The sequence below is a fragment of the Petaurus breviceps genome, unplaced genomic scaffold (assembly GCF_028583685.1).
Source record: "Petaurus breviceps papuanus isolate PSGF00001 unplaced genomic scaffold, PetGlider_PUasm1.0 218, whole genome shotgun sequence".
NCBI classification, from domain to species: domain Eukaryota; kingdom Metazoa; phylum Chordata; class Mammalia; order Diprotodontia; family Petauridae; genus Petaurus; species Petaurus breviceps.
This window is the reverse complement of record NW_027185872.1, coordinates 6,128,692-6,147,045: the sequence shown is the minus strand read 5'-3', so window position 1 is coordinate 6,147,045 and position 18,354 is coordinate 6,128,692. Positions and strand designations below refer to the sequence as shown.

The following is an 18,354-nucleotide window of genomic DNA, read 5'->3' as shown; positions in this document are numbered from 1 at the left end:
TTTCTTTCTTTCTTTCTCTCCTTCTTTCTTTCTTTTTCTTTTTCCTCCTTTCTCTCTCCCTTCCCTCCATCTCTCCCTTCCTTCCTCTCTTTTTTTCGTTCTTTCTTTCATTCATTCTTTCTTGCTTTACTTTCTACATTCCTTCTCTCTCTTTTCTATTTTACACATTACTTCTTTAGAGTGAGAATTAATATAAGTAAAGTACCATTGATTGAGAGAAATCCCTCTGTTGGGGGTTATTCTACACCTTCTGGCCTGCATCTATCTACAATCTTTTGACTTCCTGAAGGAGACTTTCAATACATTAAGTGAAAAAAACCACAATGGACACAATCATCATTTTAATGCATTAAATTGGGCCAGTATATCCTTGTGCTTCTACAGTACACAAGGGGCTCTTTTTCACACATGGACAAGGAAAGACCTCCCTTTTGAAATGTACTCTTACATAGATAAAGGCATTGTAAGGAACATGTCTATGTAATCCATGTTTATGTGTTTGAGTGCATGTATCACAAGGAGGAAGAACAAGGCTCCTGTCACAACAGGAATGCAGCTTCTAACAGTCGGTCGGTGCCTGCGCCAAATGATCTGTGGGAGATTTAATACATTACTTAACTTAGGACAACTAAACTCTTCTAATTACACATTTTAATTGAACAGTAAAAGTTCCATGAAATGGGCCAAGCCAAGGCTGGCGGTTGCAGTGTGCTCACCCAACAGGCAGCAACAGCGGGGTGGTAGACTGTACTGATAGAAGCAAAGGAGACATAATGTGCAATCACCTGTTCTATCTAGTGGGGAGGAGATTCCTGGGAGCTTGTCCTGGGAGCAAGGAAAGTTAGGTAGAGAGAGGGAGACAGCCTTCCTTTGAAGATAGCCCAGAAATCCTCTCAGCTCTGCAGGGAGCATGATGAGGACATCAAGAAATGGAGCAGCCAGAAAGGAGAGAGGTGAAGCGGAGAGCAGGAATCGTGTCATGTGGGAGCTGGCAAGGAGCAGAGCATAGTGGTGCAAGCAGCAGGCACTAAAGCTTTAAAAAGCAAGAAGGAAAGAGATAGAATAAGGAGGGGAGGGAAAGAAGGAAGAAAGGAAGGAAGGAGGGAGAGAGAGGAGTGGAAGGGAAAGACAAAGAAAAAGAGAGAATGGGGAAAGAAAGGAAGGGAGGAAAGAAAGGATAGAAAGGATGGAAGGGAAGTAAGAAAGGAAGGAGAGAGGGGAGAAGGAGGAAGGAAAGAGAAAGGGAGAAAGAAAAAAGAATGAAAAATAAATGGAGAGAGGATGGAAGGAAAAAGAAAAAGAAAAAGAAAGGGAAGAAGAAAGAAAAGGAAGGAAGAAAACCACAAAGAAAACAATCTCACATTGCCAATGCCTTAAGAACCCTTCTCTAGAACAGAACCACAGTGTGAAGGAAATTATCCACAGGATAAGAAATGACTAGGAGAAAAGCTGTGTTTTTAGGGACCACCATATGCCAGACCCTGTCATGGAGGCTGGGGAAACAAAGATGAAGTACAACATGTCCCTTGAACCCCCTTGCTCTGGGGGTGGGGCCCAGGTAAATGCATTCCCCACAGTATGTGTGCGATAAGGGATGTGATGAAAAGATGTGAACCACGTGTTCTCATAACATTTGAGGAGAGAGAGCACTCTCAGTAGAGGCCATCAGGGGAGGCTTCTAGGAGGAGGTGGTACCAAAGCAGATCCATGAAGGCAGAGAAGGATTCTGAGAGGAAGTATGTGGATTGTTGTGGAGGCAGAACCAACAGGAATCCATAACTGATTGCATGGGAAGGCTGAGGCAGAGGGAAGAATCTTCAGGAACAATGGAGTTTCACACCTCTGTGTTGGTAAAGATGGGGTGCCATATATAGACACAGCGCAGCTGGGGTGAGAGGCGGGAGATAATGGATGGAGGGTCACAGATTTAACACAGGAAGATGTATTAGAGGCCATTGTATCCAATCTCCTTGTTGGTAACCCTTAGGATACTAAAGTCAGAGAATTAAGTAACTTGCCCAGGGTAGCACAGATAGTAACCGTTTAAGGCTGTATTTGGACTCAGCTCTTTTTGATTCTAAGGCCAGCAAGCATTCTATGCACCATGCCACCAAACCAGCTCATGTGTTGTTCTTGAGGCACCAATGGGGTGTCCAGATAAAGATGTCCAACAGACAACTGGCCCAGAGGACTGGGGTTCTGCAGAGAGAGCAGGGCTGGGGAGGTGGGTTTGCACGTCGTGGAACTTGTCAGTGGAGTCATGAAAGTATATGGCAACTGAGAGGAGAGCCCCAAGGACAGAGCCTTGGGGATGCTGTCCTTTAGCAGGTGGGCAGATTTTGTTCTGCCAATGAAAGAGACAGAGAAGGAATAATAAGGGAAGACAAATGAAGAGTTAGCAATGTCACAGAAACTGGGCGAGAAAGTACTAACTGTCTGACATGAAATACTGAAGAATCAAGGAAGAAGGCTGAGAAAAGGCAATGAAGAGATTTAGTAATTAAGGCATCCTGGGTGCCCTCTGAGCAAGAGATTTCTGAAGAGTGGAGGGGCTGAAGGTCTGATCACGAGGGCTGGAAGGGTGAACGGGTTAGCCAGCACAAACTTCTCTAAGAGTCTGCCAGTCAAAGTCAGGAGAGATATTGGATAATGACAGGGGCAATGAAGAGGATTTTTAAGCATCGGGTGGTGATGAGCCTATTTTGATTAAGCTGAAAACAAGCCAGTATAGAGGAAGGGACCAAAAGTAAGGGGGGGAAGGAGAGGCAGAGACAGAGGAAAAGACGGAGGGAGAGAGAGAGGCAGACAGAGAAAGAGAGACAGAGAGAGAAAGAGACAGAGAGACAGAGACAGAGAGACAAACAGAGGCAGAGAGAGACAGAGACACAGAGAGACACAGACAGATACAGATATGCACACAGAGACAGAGAGACACACACAGAGAGACAGAGAGACAGAGACAGAGAAAGACAGAGAGATACAGAGAGAGAAGGAAGGATTGATGGGCACATTGCAGAAGAGGCCGGAAGGAATTGTTCACAGACTGAGAGCTGGAAGGGTCCTTAAAGACCAGGGAACTCAGACCTCTCATTTTATAGATAAGGAAACTGAGGCACAGAGAGGTGGAATATATGCCCTGGGTCACACAGAAGTGGCTCTCCAAGATGGAAGGAGCTGGTTTTGACAAGGAGCACTGCTTCCTCTCCAGCTGAGAGGGAAGAGCTAGACATGTGTGAAAGAAGGTGGGCTTCCTGTGTATGTGATAGAAGGTGTGTGACCCAGTGACCAGGACTCAGAAAATCTCTGTTCCCTCTCTGTTTCTGAGTCTGGTGACCTATACTAATGCAGTCTTTCTCCAGACTCACCAAGCATTTATTCAGCACCCCTCCCACACTTTGTGTGCCAGGCACTATGGAGGTGAGCCTGGCCACATTCCCCTTCTCCCATGAGCTTACATCCTACTGATGAGTGTAGCCTGAACACTGACTGGGACAAGGATGTGCTCTGTGATGTCACCGGTATAAGGAACCCCTTGGGGAGGAAACTCCCTCTGACAATACACATCAGTCTTTCCTCAGAATGTTGCTTAGAGAACTAAGGTAAGTGACTTGTCCAGGGGTACAGAGCTAGTGAGGAGCAGAGGTAAGCCTTGAACCAAGGTTAGTTGATTTGCCCAGGGTCATACAGCCATTAACTGTTCAAAGCAGTATTTGAACTCAGGTCTTCCTCTTTCTAAGTTCATGACTCGGATGCTGGCTCTCTATCCATTCCACCACACTTCCTACTATGTAAATAAATATGAGAAGTGAGCAGAGTTTTTGAGAAGACAAGAAACCAATAACAAGCAGAGAGTTGAGGGAAGGTAACCTGTAACCTGCATTTTAAAGGCAGAAAGTCATTTTTGTAGGAAAGATGACATCCCAGACATCACCTCTTATTGGGAAAGGGACTGATGGCTGGGGAGGTTTTCCAGGCTGGACAGAGGCACTGAGTGATCGCAGGAGACAGAAGCCTTGGACACTGGAGGAGCTGAATTTTTGCTCTACCCAGAGCAGTGGGTGGCAGGATTGAGAGCCACCTTGAGGCGTCGGCGGCCAATGAGCTCAATCATGAGCTGCTGCAGCCTTGGTAAGGAGCGATCTGCCTGCCCCAGACTTTCTCTGTGTCTGAATGTACTTGTCACTGCACTGTGCGACTGAGTGAATCATAGCTTTGCTTCTTTTCCTCACCTTCCTCATTGTTGTCTACACAATTGGTATTGCCATGCTTGGGAGTTCCCACTTTATTCAAACCTTGTTAACTGTCTGCAGCACTTCTATAAGGAATCCTGTCTCCAGACAAAGACAAGCTAGCTAGTATTACAATGGCTTTAGACATACCTGGGAGCCTGTATTAAGCTCTCTCACTGAGTGCCCAGAGAGGGACTTCACAGGCATGGCAGACAGCCTGGGCAGTGGCCTGGAGGTGGGAGATGATGCAATGTTGTGTACAAGGCACAGCATAGAGCCAGTTGGGCTGCAATATGGAATGCATGACAAGAAGTGACATGTCGCAAAGTGCAGAAAGGTAGGTGGGAACCAGGCTGGAAAGGGTTATTGGGTATTTCTGCAGTTCCCCTTTCCTCCTTTGGAGCTGGTTATTTCATTCAACAAAATCAGCAAGAAATTTCTCTTTTGATATCTCTCTAGACTTGAGTTTAGAGCAAACTCTGGTTATCGGGTAATTTGGAAAGCATGAGCCCCCTGTACAACTCACTTGTGGGCCTTGGTACGTTAACTCCATGAGATGAGTTTTCTGTCTTCTAAGACTGAAAGGGTTTCAGCAGCTCTCAGGAATGCTTCCCTCCTCTGAAGGGGCCCAAGCCATAAACCTGGAGAGCCCCCACTTCAGACTGGGGAAGGAGAGGCTCACACAAACTCAGTTATGTGGTGGCTGAGGCCAGGCATGTCTAGATGAGTGTGGCTGAACATAAAAAAGCACTCATGTTTGTAGCATCATTGGCTTGGGACTAGAAAAGTCCTGACCGATCTTGCAGCCCAGACACTTCACTTTACAGATGAGGAACCTGAAGTGGAAAGAGGCTAGGTAATAAGAAGCAGCCAGGTAGTGCAGTGGATAGAGCAGGGGAACTAGAGTCAGGAGACCTGGGTCCAAATCTGGCCTCAGGCACTTCTTAGCTGGATGACCTTGAGTACATCACTGAACCCTGTCTTCCTCAGTTTCCTCATCTGCCAAATGAGCTGGAGAAGGAAATAGCAAACTACTCCATTATCTTTGCCAAAAAAAACCCCAGTGGAGTCACGAAAGGTCAGACACGAGTGAACAACAAAACACCATATTAATGCTGGCTATTATTTTGTGACTTGTCCAAGGGCACCAAGAGAATAAGTGCCAGAAGCAGAATTTGAACCCAGTTCCTCTTACTCCAAATCCACTACTATTTCCACCATCCCAGCATGTCTCTTAAAAAGACCCAGAGGAGGTCAAACTCAGCCCTTGATCCTGTTCACTCTGGGTGCCAAGGACGATGGTCTTGGAAGGTACGTAATCTGGGCACGGACAGTAAACTGTGGCTGGTAGAGACCAATGTTTGTGGCTCGGCCTGCTGATCATCAGTGGGACAGTTACACCCTCAGAACCTTGAATCTGTTCTTGTTTCATTAACCAAATCCTTGCTTCTCAGGAACTGCTTCTCTCTAGTTGCTGCCCCTCTCCTAGACATGAGCTTATTTCTTCTGCCCCTGCTTCCTCCTTTAGGGGATTCTTTGCAAGGCCGCCTTGGGAGAGATCTACCATACACCCCAAATGGGTTAAGTGTGTTGGCGCCCACACCAGGCCAGCTCCTGCACAAGATGATGAACATTATGATATACATGACTTCTCTTCCCTAAATGTGCCTCGCATCCTGTTACTCAGTCACAACAAAATGTGCTTATTGAAGTCTCCTCCTATCTCAGAACAAAACTGGGGAGAATCACAATTGTCCTTATTGACTTAGGAACCGCCGTCTGTGATGGACATGGACTTAGTTTATACTAAGAGCAAAAGATGAGCTAGATTTAGCTGGGGTCATAGGAGACTGACCCAGAACCTTGGTGACCAGGGACCTGACTGGGACAAGGAGAGAGACAGAGAACAGAGGAGAGAAGGCCAGCTTGGCCTGGGCCAGTGGCCAGTTAGCTCACCCACACCACTGGTATCATTGGTGCCCATAGCACACCCCAGAGCATTGGAATCTGAAGCCCAGGGCTAACCTGGCTGAATGGTGCCAAGGCTCTGGACCTACATCAGGACTCTTGATTTCCACCTGACCAGTGGGTCCTCCAATAGATGCTTTTGGTCTGATCACAAGAAGTCTTTCTCATGTACATAGCCTTTCCCCAGCCCTCCATGGTTCAGACCTGAACCCTGACTGGGCTGCCCATCAGGCTGATGCAATGGGGAGATTAACAAAGACATTACCTGAAGGCCACAACTGTGCTGTTCTTGTGCGTGCACACAACGTCTCGAGTCTGATAGCCAATCTGGATGTCCCAGTGCTTGTTCTCCTGCCTGTTCTGCCTATTTCGGTTCCTCTTTTTCTTGATGAGCTCTCGGGCTTCAGGATCCTTCACTCCTTTCTCTCGGTCCTTCTCTCGTTCTTTGTTCTTCCCTCGCTTCCTCGCCTGCCTTATCTGTCTTGTATGAGGCATCGAGCAGGAGCTCCAGGGCCCCACATTCAGGCTATACAGGCTCTCCTCTGCCTCACATGGACTGGACTGGCAGATCTGGAACTCAGTCAAGTTGGGGCAGGCAGAGCCTCCATACTGTGGGGGGGCCACTACGTGTCGTGTCCGGTGCTGCAGCCCATTCCCACATGTCTTGGAACACTCAGACCAAGGCGAGAAGTCAGACACAATGCAGTCCTGTGGGCAAGGGATGAGGCAGGCTTGCTCCAAGAGGGGCTTGGGCTCAAAGTACTCACAAATGCTGTCATCAGCACTGATGCTGTTAGTTTTCTGGACACAGGAAATCTCTCTGGTCTGGATGCCCTCCTCCCCCTTGGTGCATTCTGCTGGCTTCACCAGACTCTTGGACATGACAGGCTGGCATTGGTTCCAGCTGCCCAGGTGCCAGTCATACAGCTCTTTGTGCCAATCACAGACTTTGAAACATTCCTGCTGGGTGTCTGGCTTCTCAGACTGCTTGCAGTTTGTGTGAAGTGTTGTCCAGCCTTCTGCATGAGCACACCAGACTGCTCTGGTCTGAATGCCACCTGGACCACATTCGTCTCCCATGCATCGGCCCCAGGGACCTGTAAAAGAGGACACATGTTAGAAGAAACTCTCTCTTTCTCACTGGGCCCTGGCAAAACTCAGAGAGTGATTGCCAAGTGACCAGAGAGCAAGTCTTCCCCTGTATGGGACACCCTGGGATGGGACCGTCTGGATGGCTATCCATTATGCATGGATTAGGGCATTAGGGAGATTGCATGTGCAGTGAAGATGCTGCATTTACCTTGTCCTTTTGTGATTATAAATGCATTTGCCTTTATTCTTGTATTTTTATGTTGGGTAATTACAAGATCTTTGCTCATAAAGGACATTAGAGATTAGTCACATTGAAAATCTATCACTTCTGGCTTCCACCCACCAAGTCCATTTCAGGCATTGGCAGAGATAATGGCCCCTGGTGAGCCCCTCAGCTCCTTCAGGCATGTTCCTCTTCTGGGCAGTTAATTTCTTTTAGCACATTACTTTTATTTATTCATTTATTTTTTATGCAATTAAGACTTTGGGGAAGAACAGTCATGTCCTGTGGATGCTGCCAAAAATTAAAGTGTTTATCCGGTATTAACCAGGGCTTGATAATGGCTCGCATAATTCTGCACATTCTGCATGCAAAATTCCCTAACAATTCTCCCCAAACCTCTCTGTGGATGGTTGCTAATGAAGTGCAGGGTATGCAGGAGAGGGAACATTTAACTAAAGGATGAATGTAATTTTTCTGGGGAGCAGCTTTGTTCCAATTCACTTCAACCTGACAACTAATCACTGAGCTACTAATAGCATGCAATGAGAAGAGGCAACAAGTGAGCCTAGAGATATTTTGTGAAGACTGTGTCACAACATTCTTCACATACCGTGCTGGTGCGGTCCTTACAGTTACCAAGTGTGGTAAGTGCCCCCATTGTGCAGATGTGGAGACTGAGGCTCAGTTAATGACAATGGCACTTTCATGCTTAGGAAATTCAAAGCTCCCAATTACCTCTCAGACCAAATGCAAACTCCTCTGTTTGGCATTCTGAGCCCTTTATGAATTAACTATGACCTATCCCTCCCTTTCATGAGCTCCATGAGCAGTCAGAGGGTCCTCTGAACCATTCCTTCCCCACAAGATTCCACTTGCCATCTCCCTGCCTTTCCACTGCCATGCTGAGACATTCCTACCTCCTCACTCCAGCTCCCCAAATCCCCCACTTCACTCAGAACTCAGCTCTGAATGTGCCCTCTCTTTCCTGAAGCTGCTTCTTATCCTCCCACCTGCTGGTACATCCTTCCCCTCATGCTATTAAATTGCCTTAGGTTTAGATTGCATATATATTGCATACAGAGCAGGAGGCTCCATGAGGCCAAGAACTTTCCCTGGCTTCATTGGACTGCTGGTCATACCCTGGCCGTGGCGTGCCCTTGTCCACCTTGGCGACTTTGCTCAGGCTGCCTGGAATGTTTGCCCTCCTCACCTCTGCTTCACAGAATCCCGAGCTTGCTTCAGAATTCACCCCAGGGAAGGTGCCTCCTTCTGCTGGAGGCTTGTCCTTCCTAATTCTCCCCCCCACACACACACTTGCTATCTCTGTCTGCCTCTCAAAAAGGCTTCTTCATACACACTTCAGCTTTATTGGCCATCCCTATACATGCTGGAGAGTGGGAACTCTTTCATTTCTGTCTTCCCATCAATAGAGCAATCCCTTGCACACAGTCAGCACTTAATAAATGCTTTTGCTCTTTGATTGATACCCTTGCCCTCAGCCACTTCAAAAGAAACTTGAATTTATTCAACAACCTTGCAAATCACCCAGTCTGTTCACTGACTGTTTTTACAACTCACACTGTGCTTTTACCTGAAGTGTCTGAGCCAACAGATAAAAAAGTAGAGTTGTCCCATAGGAGGAATGTTACTATATTTTCATTAGCAGATGGCAATAGTTTAGTTAAAAAAGGGGAATCACCATGGTTCAAAGTTGTATATTGATCACTAAAGGAGATTCACTCAGAGATCCCACAAAACTCATGTGCAGCCATCACCAACCCAGACACACGTGTGCATATAATGCATGATCACATACATGCACATGCATGTACGAGTTATCTCCAGTCTGAATAACTTTGACATCAAAGCACTTAGCTCTAACAAGGTCTTAGGATTAGACATTAGGCTCAAGACAAGGGGAAGAAAAGCCTCCATAGGCATGGGGGTGGCGCTGGCCCTCGGGGCAGTGCAGTGGTGCTTGCTGGCCATCGGAAGATGGCCTTGGATACTCCCTAGCTGTGTGACCCTGGAAAGCCACTTAAACTCCGTGCCTAGGCTTTCTCCTCAGTCACATGAGGGGTTTGTACTTGATGGCCTCAGAGTTCTAAATCTCTGATTCTTTGTTCCAACTCATTTTCAGGGGTGGACCTAAGTCTGTGCTGAAATGTAATTGGATATGAGGAAGTCTTTTCTGGACAGTTAATTTGTGGTCAGAAACCTGACCCAGGAAGTTGGTCCTCAGTGGATTGGTCACTTGTCCAGGCAACACACACCCATGACAAGAGCATGTCCAAGAGAGAGCAAACAAGTGGGAGAGAGGCTGAAGACCCGGGCCAGGTTCCACTTGGAAAGGAGCTCATTATACCAGAAGCGATTCCAGTCTCCTGCTTCGTTTTACCATGAGAAAGCTGGGCAGACTCTGGTCAACTAAGACCCCTATGAGCTAATGAGAAAGGCCTTAGAGATGATCTCATCAAGTCGCCTCATGTCACCAAAGAGGAGAGAAGGGAAGTGACTACGTCAGGGTGACACAGCTACAAAATGTCAGAGCTGGGTTTTGAGCTCAGCTTATCCCTCAGTTAACAAGCATTACCCAGGACTCATGATGTGCCACGTCCTCTGCTTGGCTTCTGTTCCTGAGCATGACCAGAGAACTCTGGGTGTCCCTAAATCCTCCAATGTTCCACAATTTGTGTCTCTGCCTTGTAGGAGTCCCTCTAAGGTAAATTCCTTCTTCATCTCTGCACTGAATCTGGATAGTGTTCTGAACATAGCAACCTCTTCACAAAGATCTGAGGGCTGAACTGACTACTTCATTTCAACTGAAGACCTGCTACAGTCATGGTTTGTAAGAAGGAACCAGGAGGTAGCCCTGGCTAAGTTCTTTCCTTCATCCACTTCAACACTTCTGCTGGAGATGAGCTAATTCAAAACTCAGGCTTGAGTTTACCTGCCATGGCCCCACCTGGCACCCTGCCGGTGCCCTTGGCATCTTGGCTGACTTCACAAGTCTACCCTGTCTGTAGCAAATGTGGGATGGACAAACATGAACAGTTTACAGGCATTTCTTCACTTTGCAAGGGGATGGACTGACCAAAAAGAGCCTTTGAATAGAAGTTCTGTGACCCAGAGGCACATTCAGCTCTTCCCTGTTGTGCCTACAATCAAACACAAACATCTGCCTGGCACTTTAAGGTCCCCACAGTTGGACTCCAACCTCTTCAGATGATGGGGCATGACTCCTCCTTCATGTAGTTTACATTTCAGATCCTGCACAGAACAATGCTGGCCTTTGCACACATGGCTGCGTCCCAGACCTGGAGTGCTCTTCCTCCTCACATCCCCCTCCAGAATCTCTAGTCCTTCTCAACCAGAGATCAGATTCAGTGTCATCTTCCCTAAGAAGCCTTTATTTATTTCACTTTTCCCCACACTTACAGGGATTCATTTGTAATTATTTAGCAGATCTTCCCCATTTGCTTTGCAGTGTGCATGTTGTCCCTACCTTCAGTAAAATGCAAGCCCCTGGGAGGCAAGGGCAATCTCACTTTTGTCTTTATATCACTGGTGTATTAAGTATATAAGGTCAGCTGAGATCCTGCTCAATTCTGGATCTCTAATGCCTAGCACAGTATCTGAGGACATGGTAGGCACTGAATCAAATTGAACAGAAATGACCATATTTAAAATAATTGAATTTCCCCATGTGATTTACCCAATGAATTGTTAAAAGGACACTTATTACAGTTGAAAAAGCCATGGCAGATAAAGGATCATTTGTTCATTTATTCAGACACCAGCTGAGGGAAGTCTCTCTGATATTAAATAATAAAGATGTCCGGACTGCATACCCTTTTTGATTTGATTAGAAGTCCATTGCCCAATAGCTGTATCAAGCACACACCAACGCACAGTTTCTCAAGAGGTCCACTTGTTGAAGGGAGGGGGCCATATTACCCTCTTGTCAAATACTCCCTTAGCTTTTGACAGTTTTTCTCCACCAGGTGGAGCCACGCCCAACCCCAACTGTAGAATGGAAATCCAACCTCAATGACTTCCCCATCAGTTACATTAAATAAGCAGATACCCTGTGACCTACCAGGAAAAAATCAACAAGAAGAAGCTGCTTCAGATGTCAGTCTCATCAGGAGGGCAGGCAATTCCCCACCCCCATTTCCACACCAAATACTCGCGGTAATTTGAATTGAAGAATCAGATGTGAACATGGGCTCTGGTCACATCCTTTAGTCCCTATGGCTTTACTTGCCTCACTCGATGCATTCCCTTAATGATGTTATTCCAAGAGTCTTGTGGGTGGTTCATTGTTGGGGGGGGGAGCTCATTCATATTCTAGGTATTACACACTTGCTGCCATTATTCATCATCAGATCTAGATTTAAGCAAGGCAGATAGACATGATTTTTGGAGATCAGATTTGAGTTGGGAGTTGAAATAGAATCCTATGGGGGTGGAGGAAAGGATGCCTCCTCCAAATAGAGATGCATTTATATTCCCACAGGATTACTTTGAGGCCTATCACCAGTCTTCCTTCTATGCATGCCATGATCACAATTAGGTATCTTTGATCCTGAGTATATTTTCACCATATCCCAAGAGAGGTCCAGTCCCAAGAAGAGGACTGGAAAGCTAGTTAAGAACAATAGCTGAGTGAATTTAAGGGAGAGGAATAAAATTGTGAAACCCCCAAAGAGACAGGGGCCAATAAAAGCACAGAGGAGAATAAAACCAGCTCCTTCAACCTCTCCACCCCCTGCCCCCAGCCCATAACTTCTGTCTTATCTCCTCAGTGCACCTGGCACATACCCTGTGTGTCCAATTAACAGTATCAGATCTTTGCCCAGCCCCTGGATGAAGGGCTGCTTGCCCCTGATCCCCTATGAGCACTGACATAATCACACACTGAACAGAGAGGCCATCGTGTCCTGACAGCTGAAAGCTGTCATCCCAATTAGCTCCCAGGTTCTAACAAAGGCAAATGCTACCAAGTGTCACAGGGAAGCAGAAATTGCAAGCTATGAATGGAAATGTGAAACAGCCCCCTGTGTGGATGAACCAGATAAATTCAGAAGTTCTCATTGGAAACTTTCAAATACGCCAGCAGCATTTCAGGTCATGTCAAATAGCACACCCAAAGTTTGTTCCTTGCTCATTAAAGAACAGCTTAACAATTTTCCATTGGTTGAAATGGACTTGACTGATGTGCAAAGTGGCCTCACACAAGCAAATTCTAACCAGATTAGGAGCTTACTCAGCACAAATGATGCTGAATTTTCTGCACTTGTAACATCTTTGATGTTAAGATGGACTCAATGACCTTGTCCAGGAGGGGTACAGTCCTATTCAATATGATGATGGCTAGGATCTCTAAGGTGGAAGGGACCTTGGGGGCATCCAGGTCCTTGATGGCAACAAACCTCTATCCCCAGCATCTTCATTTACAGAATTCATTGAGAGGACAAGCACAAGTCTCCTACTTTTGAATCTTCTTAGTTATGGAGATTTCAATTCAATAAACATGAATGAAGTGCTTTCCATCTTCAATTTCCCTTCCATTGAATTGAAATCGATTTCTTTGTAACTTCTCTCATCGCTACTTTTGGTCATGTTTTCTGTGGCCTTCTTGGAGACAGCTGTGATGCGCCCACTGACCTCCCTCACCCTGCCCCCAAACTTTGATTTGTTTTTGATGCCTGACCACATCCTAGATCTAGAGAGGAATGGGCCTCAGAGGCATGAAATCTGAGCCCCTCATGTTACAGATGAGGAAACTGAGGCTCAGAAAGCTTAAGTGACTTCGCCAAAGCTCATGCAGGTGATGGGGGGGGGGGCTGCCCTCTTCTCGTTGCTTCTCCATGTGCCAACGTCCTTCCTCAAACCTGGCAATAAGAACTGAAAACAGAACTCTGGATGTCAGGAAGGGATGGCCAAAAATATGGATACAACATATTGCCATTCAAGAGGCACAATGGGCATTCATGTGTCTTCCACGGTGTCCTCAACAGTGTAGGACAATGGAATGAAGATGAGCCCTCTGGTCTGAGGACCTGCTTTCAAATCTTGATGCTGACAGCTCTTCCAGCTCAAAAAGGGAGATATATTTTTCCATTGTGGGGAACAAGTAGTGCTTCTGATGGTATGTATTACTTGTGTGGCCTAGGAAGTTTCAGTCAATGAAAACCCAACTCGAAATAATGTCCAGAAAGACTTCACTGTTGTCAGTGATTTAGTTACAGCACGGCATTCTAATTATGGCTCATCTATCAAGCCAATTGCTAATTTATAGCATGTGGCTGGTAAAACTATGGACCAATTGCTGTCATCTCCCCTCACTATTTCTATAAAAGCATATTCTATCCACATTATTCAATGATCTTCCTTTGCTCCCATCCAGCAAAATCTGATTTAACATTCATGTTGGTTGTTTACACCAAATTTGTTAGAATTTCTGAGACCACCCTCTTTAAGTCAAGGACAGTAGAACAATGAAAGCTCAAGCCTGAAAAGACTTCTCTATTGACAGGTGGCCAAGAACTGCTCTAAAGTGTCTTATAAAAAATGGGCAATAAAAGGAAGCCTGATAAAATTAGGCAAACCACTTTGTGCTCTTGCTTGCCATAAAATCTGCCAATGAGCTAGGTTTTTGCTCGATAAAACATGTGTGCGTCTTTCAAATGAGCTAATTTGTTTGTGCCTGCTGGGTTGTCCCAGAATGGCTTGTAGCACTCACTCAGAAAGTTCCTTATCACTGGAATCAATAGAGTTAGTAATACCAACAAAGCAGAGCTGGGGTAACCTGCTTCCATAGACGGTCACATGTTACAGGGATTCCTGGAGAATATGCCGCTAGTCAAATGTATGTGATCAGGTCAGGAGATCCATGTTTGATAAGTGCTTGTGTGGAGGCATTAAGGAAATCAAATGAACATTTATTAAGCGCCTACTATTTGCTAGGCTAAGCGGTGGGAACAGAATTGGTACTGGACTTTCCTTTTTCTTCTCTTTTTGCGGTAGGTCAGAGCCGTCTCTCTCATGAGCCATAGCTGTTTGCCTCATTGACCAGGCAATATTTCAAATTCAATCATGCTGCTTGGCTCTCAAACAACATGTGAATTTTGTGGATAAGAAACAGGTACCTGGAAGCTCAATTTACTTTTCATCTTCTGTGGGCAATCATGCTTTTCCCCAATAACATCCTCCTCCTATATCTCATGGTGGCATGGAGAAGATCATGTGCTTTTGGAGACTCTGCCAGCAGATGACAGATCTCTGGACCTCCTACCAAATAGGAAGGGCAGCGGCTATGGCACTAGTGACAGATTGCGTCTGTTGTCTGAAGGCCAGGCAACCTGAGAGGTTCCTCATGATTAAGATGGTCACTGGGTGACGGATTCTTTGACCACCACAGTCCCATTATGTTTTGATATAAAATAAGACAAGAATACCAAGGTAACCTCAGCTGATCCTTTCTGTCTTCAGTATGGATAGCTTCTCCTTTGATGCAGGTTTAAACCAACCATGCCAGCTCCTCCTTTTAAGTTCACAGGAAGAGGCCCTTTGGATGCTGGTGGTCTTTCTTTAGTCTGTGTAACCTAATGTGGCATGTGGGCCATCCTGCTGGCTCTCATTTCTGTACATGACTGGTCATGGCCCTTTGAATCATCTATTTTTAGATGATGTCTTTCATTACCTACATGAAAATAAGCAGATCAAATTATGTGATTAGAACCAAATCAAGTTCCTTGAAATGCGCTAAGATTGGATGTGATGGGTGTGAGCCCCTAAAGATGTCACATCTGCCCTTCTCCTCCTGCTCAATGGGGGCTCAAAGCCTCATCAGTATTTTGGTTTGCAGACTCTCCTGATGGAGTTAAAGATGCTAAGGCCTAAGAATCTGCTCCTTAGCTTCCATATCCCTGGCATGATAAACAAAGCAGAGCTTCACGCAAAGTTCCTAGGGGTGGCTGTAGCAACAAGCACCCCAAGAGTCCTCAAGGTTTGCTGCCAACACAGGTTCTTGGATCTGCTTTGATAAAGGAAAGCAACTCAAAATGGGTTAACAAGCTTACTTTAATCAGTCAAATATGTATCATTTACCTAGTTCAGGGGAAAGAGATCAGCACCCCGAACTTCAGAGTATACAGACAGAATTATGAAGACAGAAACAGATCAAGTAGACAGATTTCCAAACTGTCCAACCATCACATCCATACCAAATCAACATCTGGGTTTCAACATTTAGGTTTTTCAAAGCTGGGGGGCTCTGGACAACAGCTTCCCAGAATCCAGATGAAATCACAGAACACTTCTCAAAGTGAGCCCCCAAAACAAAGCTACACATCAGGGCTTATATAGCCTTCTCCTGGCTCAGAGAGTGTAACAACCTTTTGGACCCACTGGCCAATCAAAAAGTATCAACTGAAAAACAAGCCTCCCACCCCAGGCTCCAGGTGCACTTTAGCCTAGGGGCAGGGAAGACCTTTAAAATTTACATTCCCATTACAGTGGCAGACAGAGCAAACAGCAGAGCCAAGACCCAACGAGCAGCTGAGAGCTAGAACGCTGGGTGTCACTATAGCCAAGAAGTATTCCATTCTTTAAGAGTTGGCCAAGCACTATGTATTGCAGAGCATCCCAAAGATCTTAGTGCCTTCATGAACTTTAATGACTTTTCAACTATTTGGCCAGCTCTTATCTCCTTTGATGCTCATGATGACTCTGTGTGGTAGGTTCTATTATTGTTCTCATTTTGCAGATGAGGACACCGAGGCTGAGAGAGGGGAAGTGAAGAACCAGGGCTCACGCAGGAAGGAGATATCTGAGGCAGCCTATCCCAGGCATCCCTGACTCTTCATCCAGCATTCTCTCTACTATGCAAAGCTGCTTCCTGTGTTCAATAAGATGAAATTTAAAAGCATAAAAATGGGCTCCCAGAATTGTTTTTATAAGTCCAACATATAACAGGCAGGGCTAGACAGGAGTTCCTCTGAAAAATATGTGGAAAGTGTTCATGGATTGCCAGACCAATAGGAATCAAAAGTTTGACATGGCAGTCCAAAAAGCTAATGGCATCATGGGTTCCATGAAGAGGCAGAGCTCACAGGAATGATGAGCTCACAGTCTCACTGTAGTCTACACAGGTCAGACCACAGTTGGAGTGTTGTGTTCAATTCTGGGAGCATGGGACTCCAAGGACAATAATAATCTGGACATCACATGTGGAGGCAGGGGGAAGCCATGATAGGGAAGGGTTTTGTGTCCATTCCAGATGAGGATTGTTTGAAGGCATTGGGAACATTTTTCCTGGAGAAGAGAAGATTGAGGGATTGCATGCTGTGTTCTGCTTGGCGCCTGAAGGGAGAACCAAGAACAGTGGGTGGAGCTGGTAAGAGGGTAACAAACAGTCTTCTAATACTTAGAGCTACAGAAAATCTAAACAGTCCATTTCGATGGGTGGAAGGGGGTTTCCCTTTATTGGAAGTCTGCAAGCAACATCTGGATGATGTCTTATCAGTAATGGTGTAGTTGTGGTCAGTTATAGGACAGAGGGATTCCTTGATATGAGTCTGGCCTGACAAAGTGGCCAGTGAGGTCCCTTCTCACACTCAGATGATATTTTCTGTTATTCACCCAAATTAATGGGAAATCAGGTGACAAGAAAACATCGGAGCGATGGCTTGTTCTTATTAAATTAAAAAAAAAGCAATATCAATTAGTTCCCAAACAAGGGAATTGATGTTGTTAGGTTTCACACATGAATTCCATGAGAAATCAGCTGCAGGGCCAGAGGGAGACCTTTGCTCACTATTGCTGGGATTGATCCAGTCTTGATGAATCCCTCCAGATACAGAACCTTTGAATGGGAATTTATTGAAGCCTTTCCTGCCTCCCAAGTGCTGTGGATTTTGCTAATTGTGCTCAAATGTTGTAAATTAATTGGAGAGGAGTTAGAATGAAATATTGATGCAAACTACCTAGGGAACAAATGAGTTGGAGGATGGAAGCAAACACAATTAATGTGACAAGACAATGCTGAAAGAATCACCAGAAATACTTAGTCAATGGGAGGAAAATGGGAAATTCACCAAAAGACAACTAGTGTAACACATCAGGACTGGATCTCCACATGGGTCTGTAAGTTATCAAAGGTAAATGAGGACAACTCCATCCTAGGGCACTCAGTGAAGAGACAGATGGGAAGGCTGAGCCACTTCAGGAAGCTTTGAAAGGACAAGGAGAACAGAAAGAATGCCAAATGGGCAAAGGAAAAAGGCCCTGATTTTTCAAAAGCTGAGAAAAAAGGATTCTGGAGCCTCTGGGCCAATCTTCTCAACTTTGATTCTTTGCAAAATTCAAGTGTGTTTTTATAAAGGGATGGTTGGGGAGCTAAGCAAGGAGACTGGGACCTCGGATTGTCAGGATGGCTTCCTCAAGGACTGGTCATGCCACCTTAACTTCTTTTCACTTTTAGATGGAGTTTTCTAGACTTGCAGGTCAGAGGAATGCTGTAGATATAGTCTAAAGAAATACTGACAAAGCATTGGAAAAGAACCTCATTATAATTCTTATGGGGGGAAATAGAGAGATGAGGACAAGAGAAGGGCATAATTAGGTTGATTCCAAACTAGTTGAACAGCCAGATTCAAAGAGGATCAATTTGAAAGGTTTCTGGTGGAAGGCCACAGGGGTCTATGCTGGGCCCTGTGCTGTTTAACATTTTTTTATCAAGGGCTTACAGGTATGGATAGATAGACAATGTATTTATGAAGCACTTAATATGTGTGTGTGAGAGAGAGAGAGGGAGAGACAGACAGAGAGAGAGAG

At 45.5% G+C, this 18,354-nt stretch overlaps 1 protein-coding gene across 1 annotated transcript in view; it reads right to left on the bottom strand.

Annotated features, from left to right (window-relative positions):
* The window catches only part of THSD7A (thrombospondin type 1 domain containing 7A), a 350,332-nt gene that overhangs the window by 197,858 nt on the left and 134,120 nt on the right, over positions 1-18,354 (bottom strand). The window contains exon 2 of the mRNA XM_069094452.1: positions 6,463-7,294. Coding sequence (XP_068950553.1) covers positions 6,463-7,294 — 832 coding nt within the window. The remainder of the gene's footprint in view (positions 1-6,462; positions 7,295-18,354) is intronic.